A 14,628-nucleotide genomic window follows, 5' to 3' on the forward strand; every position below is an offset into this window, starting at 1 on the left:
CTAAAAGCCAACAGTCTTATCTAACCTGTCCTACATGCAGCTGCCTTCCTACAACCTTCCTCATACTGCATGCACCTGTTCCTGGGGCGTATCAGTCCTACAAGATTTCTCTGGATGTAGGTCATGATACTGCGGCACCAAGAAGAGGTAGTGCAACCTTGGAGGGACTGAGAGAAAACCAGAAATCATTCCGTCATCTTTCAGTCTAGTCCTTCTTAAAGGTAAATTGGCATTTACAGTTCTAAAATATGTTTCTCTCTGGCATCTGTACCTCTTTTTTACATTACTAACAAGACTAAATTTTGGGGTACCCCACTAATAACATGGACCCTTGGAGTACACCACTAATAACACTGAACCTTGGGGTACACCACTAATAACACTGAGCCTTGGAGTACACCACTAATAACACCGAGCCTTGGAGTACACCACTAATAACACTGAACCTTGGGGTACACCACTAATAACACTAAACCTTGGGGTACATCACTAATAACACTGAACCTTGGGGTACACCACTAATAACACTGAACCTTGGGGTACATCACTAATAACACTGAACCTTGGAGTACACCACTAATAACACTGAACCTTGGAGTACACCACTAATAACACTGAACATTGGGGTACACCACTAATAACACTGAACCTTGGAGTACACCACTAATAACACTGAACCTTGGAGTACACCACTAATAACACTGAACATTGGGGTACACCACTAATAACACTGAACCTTGGGGTACACCACTAATAACACTGAACTTGGGGTACATCACTAATAACACTGAACTTGGGGTACATCACTAATAACACTGAACATTGGGGTACACCAATAATAACACTGAACCTTGGGGTAAACCTCTAAAAACACTGAACTATGGAGTACACCACTAAGAGCACTGAACCTTGGGTACACCACTAATAGCACTGAACCTTGGGTACACCACTAATAACACTGAGCTTGGGGTACACTAATAACACTGAACTTGGGGTACACCACTAATAACACTGAACCTTGGGGTAAACCTTTAAAAACACTGAATTATGGAGTACACCACTAATAGCACTAATCCTTGGGGTACACCACGAATAACACTGAACCTTGCAGTACACCAGTAATAACACTGAACTTTGGGGTAAACCACTAATAACACTGGATCAGTCCAGCGAAGGACCCCAGTCTTCCTCTTCTTTACGTTCTGGTCTCTATATATATATATATATATATATATATATATATATATATATATATATATATATATCATTATAGAAGAGCTCCAGGCACACCGGGCCCCTAGGCTGGGTTGAAGGTGAGTGTAGTGACATGTATTAGTACGCTGCAAAGTTCGAGTCTTGGTTCGCCATTCTCTGCACTTATTTCCCATTCCTAGAGTACCCCGCCAATCTGCTTTCTTAGTGTTGGATGATGCAGGGAGGGGTTAGAACCTCTGTTAGAACAAAATGTTTTGTCTCCATGTGGTGTTCTGGTGATAACCTATGTGTCAAGCTGTGGCAAGATGTTTCGTGCAGGGCTGGGCTGATCAGAGGCAGGAGAGCAAGTTGCCTCAAGGGGTAAGGTGTGGAGTGTTTTGCTGGGTCGGATTCTTTCTGGCTGTCTCCTGCACTCTGCTGACTGTTCACACAATAAGATTGGCTCCTCGTTTTTTAATCATTGTGGCCCCAAAGTCCATATGATGGTTGTCCCTGTACTGTGTCAAAATCATTTCATAAGCAGGGAGGAAAGTCATCACATGGACAGCTGAGCTCCTTTGATTGAACTGTGTAGCGCCCTCTTGTGTACATAGTTGTGTACTGTAGATAGAGGATTGTTAGAAGCCTGAGTGTAAGTCAGAAGGTTTACTTTAGGTCAGGCTGGGGGGGCTCTACAGATCAGGCCTCTGGTACCTCCCCCTGGTTCTAGAAGCTTGGAGAAGTTTCTAGAAATTTGAGCCCAGAAGGCATACCTCCCAATGTTTGAACTTCAGAATGAGGGACACTTGAGGAAAGGGGAGACGTGTGGCGCACATTGTACGTTGTGGCAAAATGTGGGTGTGGCCAAAGTCTTATCAGTGGGAGGAGGTTAAGGGCGTGGTAAAACAAAATCAGGCTTCCTTGTATAAAATATGCTTTGATTGCTTTGACTGAGCCTACTTTAACCTCTTGCAGACCAGCCGCCGTCATTATACTGTGGCAGGGTGACACGGCTGTGTAAACTGCTGTAGGTGTATGTTGGCCGCTGTAAGAGTTATAGCGGGCGCACTCACTTGCCCGCAGCCGATGGGCGTGGCCGGCTGCCACGATGTCCGCCGGTGACCCACGATCACTCCTCAGAGAGCCAGAATGGGGATCTGTAAATGTAAACAAACAGATCCCCGTTCTGTCAGGGAAGTAGAGAGAGATCTGCTGTTCCTAGTGATCAGGAACAGCAGATCTCTCTCCTCCTCCAGTCAGTCCCCTCCTCCCCACAATTAGAAACACCTCCCTAGGGAACACTCAACCACTTGATCGCCCCCCTAGTGTTAAGCCCTTCCCTGCCAGTGACATTTATACAGTGATCAGTGGCTATTTGTAGCTCTGATTGCTGTATAAATGTCACTGGTCCGAAAAAAGTGTCAAAAGCGTCCAATCTGTCCCGATAAAAATCGCTGATCGCAGCCATTACTAGTAAAAAAAAAAAAATAATAATAAAAATGCCATAAATCTTTCCCCTATTTTGTAGACGCTATCACTTTTGCACAAACCAATCAATATACGCTTATTGCAATTTTTTTTTTTTTTTTTACCAAAAATATGTAGAAGAATACATATTTGCCTAAACTGAGGAACACATTTTTTTTTTACATTTTTTTTGGATATTTACTATAGCAAAAAGTAAAAAATATTAGTTTTTTTTCAAAGATATTGAAGTCTCTGGGGAGGAGGAGATAGGAGGGTTGTGAGAGCACACACTGCACCATTGAGGATACCACCACTGAGTGGAGCCCACTTGTTTTGGCCCTGGGCTCCGGGACTCCAGCCCAGATCTGCGGGACCTCGGGATTTACTCTCTGGATGGTCACCTGGAATACAGGATGGTTGGGAGGCATGCAGAAGAGATCTGAATATTTTTGAGAAACTGGCCAATCGCCAGGCAGAAGGCCCTGGCAGGGTGTTTAGTCAGCCCTTAGATATGGTGGAGCCTGGCCAGCAGGTGAGTCAGGTAGAATATGGATGGTTGAGGTGCTGCTGTGTAGCTTGGGTGGGGGCCCGTGGAAAGGGGGTTCTGCCTCCAGGCTGGAGGAAGGAGGAAATCTGAAACAGGGAGCTTCACTGTCCTGCAGTCCTCCCAGGAAGGACAGCCCGCATAGCATGGAAAGGAACCAGCCCAGAAGAGGGCTGAGAGCAGTTCTATCCAGAGCAGCAGAACATGAGTACCTCTACACCTCCAAGGCCTATAAGGGAGACGTCTGCTAGATGCAAGTTCTTGGCAAGTCTTTAAGGGACAGTTTAGTGCTTACCGAATCCCTTGATTTGGGATTAGATACCGTAGCCAGGTGGGCTGGTATTTTTCAATAAGGGGACCAGGAGCTTCTACAAGTTGGGACCTTGCTTAAAATCCACTCCTAGGGATACCAGACTCCTAGGAGGGGATTACTTTGCTAAAGACTGTTGCTGTCAAGTATCTGTTGTTGCAGTGTGCCAGAGAAGGAAGTTGTCCTCATTTTGTTGTTCTTTGAGTCAAGTTGGGCATCCCATAACCCCTTTACCCTATCCAAGTTGAAATCCCTAATAAATAATAAAAGCCAAGCCCATGGAGAGCTGATCACTGATTAAGTTGGAAAAGCTAATCTCTGATGGCACTGGGAGAGCTGATCTTTGCTGACACTGGGAGAGCTGATCTCTGCCGACACCAGGAGAGCTGATTTCTGATGGCGCCAGGAGAGCTGATCTCTGTTGATGCCAGGAGAGCTGATCACTGATGAAGCTGGGAGAGCTGATCTCTGATGACACCAGGAGAGCTGATCTCTGATGACACCGGTAGACCTGATCTCTGATGACACCAGGAGAGCTGATCTCTGATGGCACCGGTAGACCTGATCTCTGATGACACCAGGAGAGCTGATCTCTGATGGCACTGGGAGAGCTGATCTCTGATGACACCAGGAGAGCTGATCTCTGATGGCACATTGAGAGCTGATCTCTGATGATGCCGGGAGAGCTGATCTCTGATAGCACTGGGAGAGCTGATCTCTGACGGCACGTTGAGAGCTGATCTCTGATGGCACTGGGAGAGCTGATCTCTAATGACACCAGGAGAGCTCATCTCTGATGGCACGTTGAGAGCTGATCTCTGATGATGCCAGGAGAGCTGATTTCTGATGGCACTGGCAGACCTGATCTCTGATGACACCAGGAGAGCTGATCTCTGATGGCACTGGCAGAGCTGATCTCTGATGATGCCGGGAGAGCTGATCTCTGATGGGACTGGAAGAGCTGATCACTAGGCATGGGCGAATGGTTCGGCCCGAGCCCAAACAAACGGGTCGTTCGACAATTTGCCCCCCCCCAAATTGACCACAATGCATTGCGATGCTGAACAGTGCATTGCAAGCCCTGATTGGCTGAAGCAGTGAAAGCTTCAGCCAATCAGGGCACAGAGTACTATCAGTCGTGATTGGACACTGTCATCATGACTTTATTCAATCATGGCTCATTCCCGCCCCACAGTATAAAAGTATTCTTTCAATGGCAGCCATTTTCAGTGTGATTTTGGTGTGGAGAGAGATAGAACAGGGCTCTGTTCAGTGCTATTAGTTAGTTGGTGTGTTATAGTGTGCTATTTTGCTTCAATTGTCAGTGCAGAATATTAGTTTAGTGTCAATTTAGGGATAGTGTGAGTGTAGTGAGCGGGACCATCATTCAGCTTTGCATAGTGTGCAGCTAGAGTAAGTACAGCTCACATAGTTTCAGTGTAGTGTAGTGAGACCGTGTCAGTAATCTTTACATTAGTGTATAGCTAAAGTAGGGACAGTTCAGGTAGCGTCTGTGTAGTGATGGTTGAACACCGTCTATTTGATTGCATTACTGCCAGTTTAACGCCATTTACTTCTGTGTGCGTTACTGCCAGTATAAAACCATATAGTTTTGTGTGTTACTGCCAGTTTAATGCCATATAGTTTTGTGTGTTACTGCCAGTTTAACGCCATATAGTTTCGTGTGTTACTGCCAGTTTAACGCCATTTACTTCTGTGTGCATTAATTCCAGTTTAACGCTATTTACATTTGTGTGTGTTACTGCCAGTTTAATGCCATATAGTTTTTTTTGCGTTACTGCCATTTTAACGCCATATAGTTCTGTGTGCGTTACTGCCAGTTTAACGCCATTTACTTCTGTGTGTGTTACTACCAGTTTAACGCCATATAGTTTTGTGCATTACTGCCAGTTTAACGTCATATAGTTCTGTGCGTCATACGTTTGACGCATTATATTGCAGTATATTATAGTGTATCCGTAGAGTGTTTCTATGTAGTGTGAGTACTCAAATTAAATTGCACCAAACACCACTTTTTATTGATTAAAGTGCATCTACGTACAGATTTCCACTTCTTCTTTACAATTGCTTATAAGCACCGCCCCCTCCCTCCCAAAAATGTCTGGGAGGACAACAAGGAGAGGCAGATGTTCCCTTGCCACTGTAAGGGGGTCAGCAACAAATGTGTCCACAGGCAAAGGTGGATGTGGTGGTCAGTCCTCAGGCAGGGCATCATTTCCTCTGTTTAGTGAGTTTGCCCGTGCTATCCAACCACAGCATGCAGAGGAGGTGGTGGACTGGCTTACTAAACCTTCCTCATCCTCCTCATTCTCTGTCATGCAAGCAGAGACTAGTGCACAGTCCCCTGCAGTTGCCAGAGTGGCTTATTCTGCCTCCTTGTCCATATATATTCCTGCCACAGCCTCAACATCAGCCATTGAGGAGTCAGCTGAGTTATTTGACCACAGCGTAAGCCACTTGCTTCTTGATGATGCCCAGCCAGTACTGGATTCAGATGTTGGTTCTGAGGTTGAGGATGATAGGAACATGAGCCTAGAGAGAGAGTAGAACACTGGTAGAAAAATTGGCATTCATGTTCCCCCAGCTGCAGCGTATTTCCAAGTTGATTGTAGTGGTAATGATGATGATGGAGACCAATTTTTCTGCACCTATTTGACAGGTGCATATCATTGCAATTTTTTTATAGCAAGACCAATTCTTGCTTACATCAAGATTACCTCTATAGGGTTTCGGTGGGAAGGCGCCAACGACACCCAAAGACCAATTTTTACACACCCATTACTTCTATCCAAAGTCAAAGTGACACCAGAATGTATCCAAAAAATCTCTAATCTTGTTCCCAGTGCACTACATTGTGGCCTCATCATTCACACTGGCTCTCCAGCTGTTGCTGAGCAAAATAAAGGCAGTTTTCAGGGAAAATGTCATTTTTTGGGGATTTAGAAATGCAATTATTGCTGCAGCAGATTCTAGACATTGTACAGATCTGCCACTTTACAGGTAGACTAAGGGGACCCCCAGGCACTAGATTGTAAGGAGTTTTTTCATTTTTATGCTTTCACTTTAAAAGAAAAAAAAATCACTGCTCATTTAAAAATTATGTTTTTCACAAACTTTTTTTTATTGATCCATGTCCCCCAGGGCAGGACACAGACCCTTATAAACATTGTATGCCCAATTACTTGCATATAAGCCTTCAAAATGGGCACTTTTGATTTTTGACGTTCAGGTCCCCTTGACTTTAATGGGGTTCATTATTCAGGTCCAAACTTGGGTTCGTCATTTGGGTTTGAAAGATCTGGTGCGAACCGAACAGTGGTCCGTTCGGCCCATCCCTACTGATCACTGATGGCACTGGGGGAGCTGATGACAGATGACGTTGGGAGAGTTGATCTCTGACGACACCAGGAGAACTGATCTCTGATGGCACCAGGAGAGTTGATTTCTGATGACATCAGGAGAGCTGAGCTCTGATGACACCAGGAGAGCTGATCTCTGATGGCACCAAGAGAGCTGATCTCTGATGGCACCAGGATTATGATCTCTGATGACACCAGGAGAACTGATCTCTGATGACACCAGGAGAACTGATCTCTGATGGCACCAGGAGAGCTGATCTCTGATGACGCCAGGAGAGCTGATTTCTGATGACACCAGGAGAGCTGATCTCTAATGACACCAGAAGAGCTGATCTCTGATGGCACCAGGAGAGCTGATCTCTGATGGCACCAGAAGAGCTGATCTCTGATGACACCAGGAGAGCTGATTTCTGATGACACCAGGGGAGCTGATCTCTGATGACACCAGGAGAGCTGATCTCTGATGACACCAGGAGAGCTGATCTCTGATGGCACCAGGAGAGCTGATCTCTGATGGCACCAGGAGAGCTGATCTCTGATGACACCAGGGGAGCTGATCTCTGATGACACCAGGAGAGCTGATCTCTGATGACGCCAGGTGAGCTGATCTCTGATGACACCAGAAGAGTTGATATCTGATGACACCAGGAGAGCTGATCTCTGATGACACCAGGAGAGTTGATTTCTGATGGCACCGGGTAAAGCAAACCTGAACACCTAAGCCCAGTTATGCTACTTTGTCATGTATTATACAACTGTACATAACATTGTATCTGGGTAAAAAAAAATTTAAAGGATAAATTTGGACCTTTATTTGGTGATGGATTTTAAAAGATATCTTTGACCCTGACCCTTACCCCACCTTTTTGACCCCCAAGTCTGACCTTGACCCTGACACTGATATAGGTCAAGCCCTGATCTAGCTATTTTATTTTTTCTTGTTCAAACTGTTTATTGAAAAGCAGGCAGAACATAAACATCGCTAAAGATGCTACAATTACAATATAGAGTGGGATTTGCACCCACTTCAGGTCCAATGTATATCGTGACAAATCGGAAAATCAACATGTAACAGTAGCATATAAATTGGCTGTTGTCTGATGAGAATGGAAGCAGGGGCACCAGGCCTTGTAAAGTTTGAATAGTATAAGCTAATAGGCACAATCAATCAATCCAGGGGAACGGAGGCACAAAAATAGGCCCAAGTAATATTCACCAGAGAGTAAAGAGAAACAAGTGGGGACAAGGTAGGTAAGGGAGTGGTCAGTCCCCTTTTCTTTTTCTTTTACATTTTCTATTTTCAGAATTTTTTACATTAATTTGAATGTATTTATAGTATTACAATGGACACAGGTTTACCTTCATACTTTCACTCTAAAAAGAAGTAAAGTGAAAAATAGATTTTGCCTCAGGGGAAAGTTGAGAGAAAAAGATCTACCCTTATTCTTATACTATATTTAGAAGTTTTTTGTTATTTTTTTTTTATTTTAAACTTATTTAGAAATTGATTTTTTGTATTTTATTTTTGTATTTTTAATTCTTTATTTAGGAAGTGTTTTTTTTTTTTTTTTGCATTGTTTATTTTTTATTGGAACGCATGTTTTTTTTTTAACTCTTTATTAAGAAATAATTTTTTTATACTATATATTTTTATTCTTTATTTCATAGGTGTGTTTTTTGCTATTGTATTTTTTATTTGGAAGGTATGCTTTTTTGTTTTGTATTTTTAACTCTTTATTTAGAAATTGATTTTTTTGTATTTTATTTTTGTAGTTTAGTTCTTTTATAAGAAGGTGTGTTTTTTTGTTTTGTTTTTTTTTTTAGGTTGTATTTTTGTAATTTAACACTTTATTTTGAAATTGCTTTTTTTTGTACTATATTTTTTTAATTCTTTACTAAGAATGTGAGTTTTTTCTATTGTATTTTTTATTCTTTATCTGGATGGTGTTTTTTTTGTATTGCGTTGTTTTATTCTTTATTTAGAAGGTGTCTTTTTGTTATATTGTATTTTTGTATATTTTATTCTTTATTTAGAAATCCATGTTCTGTGGATTTATCTTTGCATCTTTTTATTTTTTAGTAAGACAGTTTTTTGAACTTGTTTTTAAAATATTACTGACTTTTTAAACATCATGTGGATGAGAGTCCCTCCAGCCTCACCCCATCTAGAGCAGTTAGGGGAAGAGTAGCAACTCCAATAAGATCTTTGGTAGGCCCTATGGACAACTGAGTTTGTTTTTGTGTTGGGTACAAGGAGGTGAGGTGTATGAATTCCTGGGTCGTAGACCATTCCTCAGCTGTGGGGGGTACCTACAGTACCTTTTCCTGCCATTTAGCTTCACTTATTGCCATGGCATTGGTAAAAAGAGAGAAGGGTATTGCACATTTTGGCAATGAGACCTCCCCTATTGCCATCCTTCTGTGCTATCATAGTGATCAGGAGCGATTGAGGGCAGAAAGGAGGCATAATTTGCATTTGGGACTATCTAGTATGTCCTAACTACAAGTACTGGAAGATGAATGCTATGGAAAGGACAATTCCTCTTGCAGGGTCTGAGAGGTATCTCTGTATTCATTAATGCAAGTGCAAGTACCAAAGTGACCTGGTATCGGCAGAGCTCAGACTCGGAGCAGAAACCTTCTCTCCATTTTCTCCTCAACAGATCTGCACCTTTCAAAATGTGTATGTAGTCTGTCCCTACAGTAGAGCCAGTAACCAACCAAAAAGTCAGCCCAGTTCTCCAGGAACCCAAATGTCTCCTTCTCACATCAGTTTCTCCCGTTGCCTCTTTGGTGTGACCCATTTTCTGAAAATACTACATTGAAAGTCAGTTTCTTTAACTTGGTAACCAAGTCACTGAAATATTTTTGAGGACACTCTATTTTCATTCATATCAATATGTACCATGGCATCTAGGTTCTCCCCAACCCCACCCAACATCTGGTCACCCCGATACACATTGTGCCTGGTAAACTGTTGGGTGAACATGGTCCTGGTGACAGATTACCCTGTCCTTCTAATAATGAAGTCCCCTACGGCTCGTATCTGTCCTTGCCTGTACATGTGCTCCTATACTTACTGGAGCAATCAGTCCCTTGACAGCTACAGAATATTTTATGCTCCATCACTGTTATTCCTGAATTGATGTCCCCAATATCATGCAATTGAGCATAATTACTGGGGTGTATTAACTCCAGACTAGCTTCTCTAACACTTTTTTTCTCTACAATGTCTTATAACTGTGAACAGGCTACCTACCTCTGGGCTCTTCCACTCCATGTCATTACTTGAATCTATACTGGCCCTATCACCCACCAGGAGATAAGCAAGCCGGGGTCCAGTAGCAGATATGGCAGGTAGGGGTCAAGCAGAAGCATAGTCAGTAAACAAGCCAACAGTCTGTAACAAGTGGTTGCAGGTCAGGATCAAGTGGAAGTGTAGTCGAGAAACAAGCCAAAGGTCGGTAACAAGTGGTTGCAGGTCGGGATCAAGCGGAAGTGTAGTCAAGAAACAAGCCAAAGATCAGTAACAAGTGGTTACAGGTCGGGTCAAGTGGAAGTGTAGTCCAGAAACAAGCCAAAGGTCAGTAACAAGTGGTTGCAGGTCAGGATCAAGCGGAAGTGTAGTCGAGAAACAAGCCAAAGGTCGGTAACAAGTGGTTGCAGGTCGGGATCAAGCAGAAGTGTAGTCGAGAAACAAGCCAAAGGTCGGTAACATATAGTCGTGAAGGAGTGGCTCCTTTTGTAGTCAAGGGAGCAGTGATTGTTTGTTTTGGGCTGTTCAGGGTCTCACAGGCTGGGAGTTTGTTTGCATCTCCCTGCCTCTGGAAGAAGTTTCCAGAGCTTATGGCAGATGGGAGATTATAGCCAACAATTATATATAGCCCAATTTTTATCATCCTCAAGCCAATCCTAGAAGAGGAGCATCCAGTAGGGGGCTGGAAAGATGATAAATAGTCTGAAGTCCTGGAAGGCTGGGTTCCTTCTCCCCAGGAGGGTTCCAGAGTCTGAGGGGCTGCTGCCCATGGTAGCCAATGGACTGTGCAGCTGTTCTGGAAGCCTCAACAGTGGTTGAGAGCCTGGATGGATCTCCTGAGAAGTTAATTGCAGGACCTCACCACAAGGGATCTGCTCTGGAGAAGGACTGTCTCACTCACAGAACCATGCCCAGAGGAAGCTGGAAGGTGGGAGCTGTCTTGGGGACTTGTGTGTTATAACCCTGGATTGATCCCTGTGACTGTGCAGTGTTCTGGAAATCGCATTGGCTACCAGTAGTTGTTCAATGGTTCAAGGTAATCAGATGCCAAAGAGACTTACCACATGGTCCCCAGCTGTAAGGCCTTAGACTGTTCAATATTCACAGTTACTTAAGGAGAGGACTGTCCTCTCATTGATGCTACTGAGCATTTTGAAGTATACCATGCTCCAACCCCTCTCCTGTTTAAAATTGCCTCTGCTATCAGGAAAGAACCAGTTATCACCAATGGCCCCTATGGGGGTAGCACTACACTTCCATCATCTCCTCCCAAAATAATGTACCCAAAGCATGAATTTACTGAAAGAAACTCAATAAAGACTAAACATTGTCTTATTTCTGCTTTTCCTGTTCTTTAGATTTTCATATTTAGAAGACTACAAGCCCATCCACCACTTCATCAGGACATGAATAACTCAAAGCATTTCCTGTCGCCCTCTGCCCAGACTCCCACTTACCAATCACCCTCTGGCCTATTTCCTCCATCCCTGACACCCACAAGCTCATTTTCACCTATCACCCCTCAAAGGGACACTGATAGCTCCCTGAAGTGTCTGATCAATGACCTAGACCTGCACCTGTCGGAGCATCTGGGGGACGGCTGCTTTGGGGTAGTCCGGAAAGGAGAATGGAGGATTTCCAGTGAAAGGACAGTGAGTATTTTTTTCCGTTTATCTCTGTCGGTTCTCTGAGTTGTCGGCTCTTCTGTCATGTTCTCCATCATTTCCTACATCTTTACAGGTGAATGTTGCAGTGAAAACCCTCCGTGCGAATGCCAGCTATGACCCTGCCGTCCTTCAGGATTTTCTGCAGGAAGTGAATGCGATGTACGCCCTGGATCATCCACATCTCATCCGACTCTACGGCGTGGTTCTTACACAGCCAATGAAAATGGTGAGTGGCTGACATTTGTTACAATCCAAGATGTAGACCCTCTTGCTTTCCATGCGGGTGGAGTCTATGGGGTAGCAGTGTTCTGCCTTCTGATAGGAGCTTGGATTTAGCTGCAAGCTACTGCTGGAGGTAGGAGTGAGGCTGGAAGGTGCAAGTGCAGAGAAGGCACAGCAGAGACTCAGACTGTGAAAACATTCAGTGCAGAAATGGTGAGGCCAAGATTGTGGGTGCTTCTGAGGCTGCATAGGCACCTGAGGAAACACAGAGGCACTTAGCGGGTGCAGCGGTGGTATAACGTACCTGGTGGTGGAGCCTCAAATGACGTGGAAGGTCTCTCTTGCAACCCTGGTTCTGGAGTTCCTGGTAAGATGACAGTGAGAGTGACACAAGTGCCTGGTAAGTCTCTTGCTGGCAGGTGCTGGTGTGCTTCTGGAATGCAGGGATAACAAGACTGGACACGTAGGTGGAGGAACAGGAACCAGTGAAGGATGCAGATAGGGAGGTGCAGATGCAGTATAGGCACAAGACAGCATTGGACAGTCCAGGTCGGCAACTAGTGAGCAAATCAGGTTCAAGCGGCAAGCAGGAGAGTAGTCAGAAGACAGGCCGGGGTCGGTGACAGCAGAATGGATGAGCAGAAGCAGCAGGCAAAAGCGTATTCCAGGGACAAACCAAAGGTCGGTATGGGCAACATTCAGGTAGGATCAGGTCGAGTCAGAGGAAGGATCAGGTCGAGTCAGAGGAAGGATCAGGTCGAGTCAGAGGCAGGATCAGGTCGGCAACATTAACACGGGAATGTATTAGTCCAAACAGCACTGGCACAGTGCACTAATGCACTTTAAATAGCCCTTCTGGAGCCATTGCGTGCACCCGAATGTTCCTTTCCTGACAGGTGGCTGCACAAGGACCAGGTTTGGGTGGAGGGGAGACTTGGGTTACGGTTGCAGCAATGGCAGTGCTGTGGCTCCAATGAAGACATTTGAGTGCAGGTGCACTCAAAAAAAAAAATAATAATAATAAAAAAACTATTCCGGTTAGGGCAACTGTGGAAGAGCAAATTTAATTTACACAAAAAGGGTATCATGATAGAAGGGAGGTATCTGCGTCTCTCCCCCTTGCAGGGTGGCACAGAAGAAAGTTATGAGTCTGTCCCTCCTCCCCTCTGATTGGTTACAGAGGTAGGATGTGTATAACATTCTAATAAGGACATTATGTCTTTCTTTCTTTCTTTCTTTCTTGTATCTCAGGTTACAGAGTTGGCACCTCATGGATCCTTACTCAGTCATCTGCACTCCTATAACGGCGTGTATTCTTTGCAGCTCCTGTGGTCATATGCCATCCAGATTGCCTCTGGGATGAGCTACCTTGAGACCCATAATTTCATCCACAGGGACCTGGCAACTCGGAATGTATTGGTGATCAGTGAACAGATGGTAAAGATTGGAGATTTTGGATTGACAAGGCTTTTGGCGAGAAATGATGATCATTACACCATGTCTCCTCACCGAAAGATACCCTTTCCATGGTAAGGGTGGAATTCAGTACATTTTTGGGTCATAGAATGAAGGATCTATCCTTCATGGTAAGGAGTAAGATGTTAACCAAATCTAAGGTTGGGTTCTGTTTGGAAAGACCTAATTGCTAATGAGTCCATTATTATCCCTCTGTGTGGTAGGTGTGCTCCGGAGAGCTTGAAGTTTGGCAACTTTTCACACTCAAGTGATGTCTGGATGTTCGGGGTCACCATGTGGGAGATGTTCACCTATGGACAGGAACCCTGGTTTGGCCTAAATGGGAGACAGGTAATGTATAGATCCTGTAGAGTGCCACCAATCAATAGACATGTGCCATTCATTTAATTACTAATCAAAATTCAGCCAAGATTTTCGTTATATGGAGATTCGGATGTATCTGAATTTCCAAATCACAGTGGTAACGAATTTCAATGAATCTGAAATAAATTATTATCCAAATTCGAAAATGAATTTGAAATGGAAATATACTGCAATAAATACAGTAAAAGTAAAATTAGATGATGATTCCTGCTTTATAAGATAGAGTATAAAGGCATAGATTAAAAGACTATAATTGAAAAGTAAAATAGAATAGAATAGAAAAAAAAGAATTTTTTAGAGTAGAATAGAATAGAACAAATATAACCGTCTTCCAAAATTCAAATTTTCAAAATTCAAATTTCGAAGCGATTGGAAAAATAACAAATATATATGAAACAAATCCAAATATATTAAACAAATTCCGAAAACTAATCACTCCAACATAACGAATATGAGTTAACGAAATTGTTAACTTAATGTAGAATCTGAAACAAAACAAAACACATTTTTCTGTTGTCCACATCTCTACCAATCACCTTCCCATGCTGAAGTTGGTAACTGCAGGGCCGTTGCTACCACTAGGCGAATTAGGCAGCCGCCTAGGGTGCACTGCTGTCTAGGGTGCAGCCACGGCCACTGGTTGGTACTGTTTAACCTTGACCCACAGTAGTCCCTATCGTAATTTGTTTAATCTTTTGGATGCCTGGGTCTTCGGGGTCATGCAGACAGGTTTTCCCGCTTTCCCTGTT

The 14,628-nt window shown here is 43.7% G+C and overlaps 1 protein-coding gene across 1 annotated transcript in view; it reads left to right on the top strand.

Annotated features, from left to right (window-relative positions):
- Positions 1-14,628, top strand: part of LOC141133829 (activated CDC42 kinase 1-like) — a 34,942-nt gene continuing 20,314 nt past the window's right edge. The window contains exons 1-5 of the mRNA XM_073623394.1: positions 1-221; positions 11,510-11,803; positions 11,892-12,044; positions 13,292-13,569; positions 13,720-13,846. Of these exons, the coding sequence (XP_073479495.1) occupies positions 11,558-11,803; positions 11,892-12,044; positions 13,292-13,569; positions 13,720-13,846 (804 nt within the window). The 5' untranslated portion in view covers positions 1-221; positions 11,510-11,557. The remainder of the gene's footprint in view (positions 222-11,509; positions 11,804-11,891; positions 12,045-13,291; positions 13,570-13,719; positions 13,847-14,628) is intronic.

Source organism: Aquarana catesbeiana, linkage group LG03 (assembly GCF_042186555.1).
Source record: "Aquarana catesbeiana isolate 2022-GZ linkage group LG03, ASM4218655v1, whole genome shotgun sequence".
In the NCBI taxonomy this organism is placed as follows: Eukaryota; Metazoa; Chordata; class Amphibia; order Anura; family Ranidae; genus Aquarana; species Aquarana catesbeiana.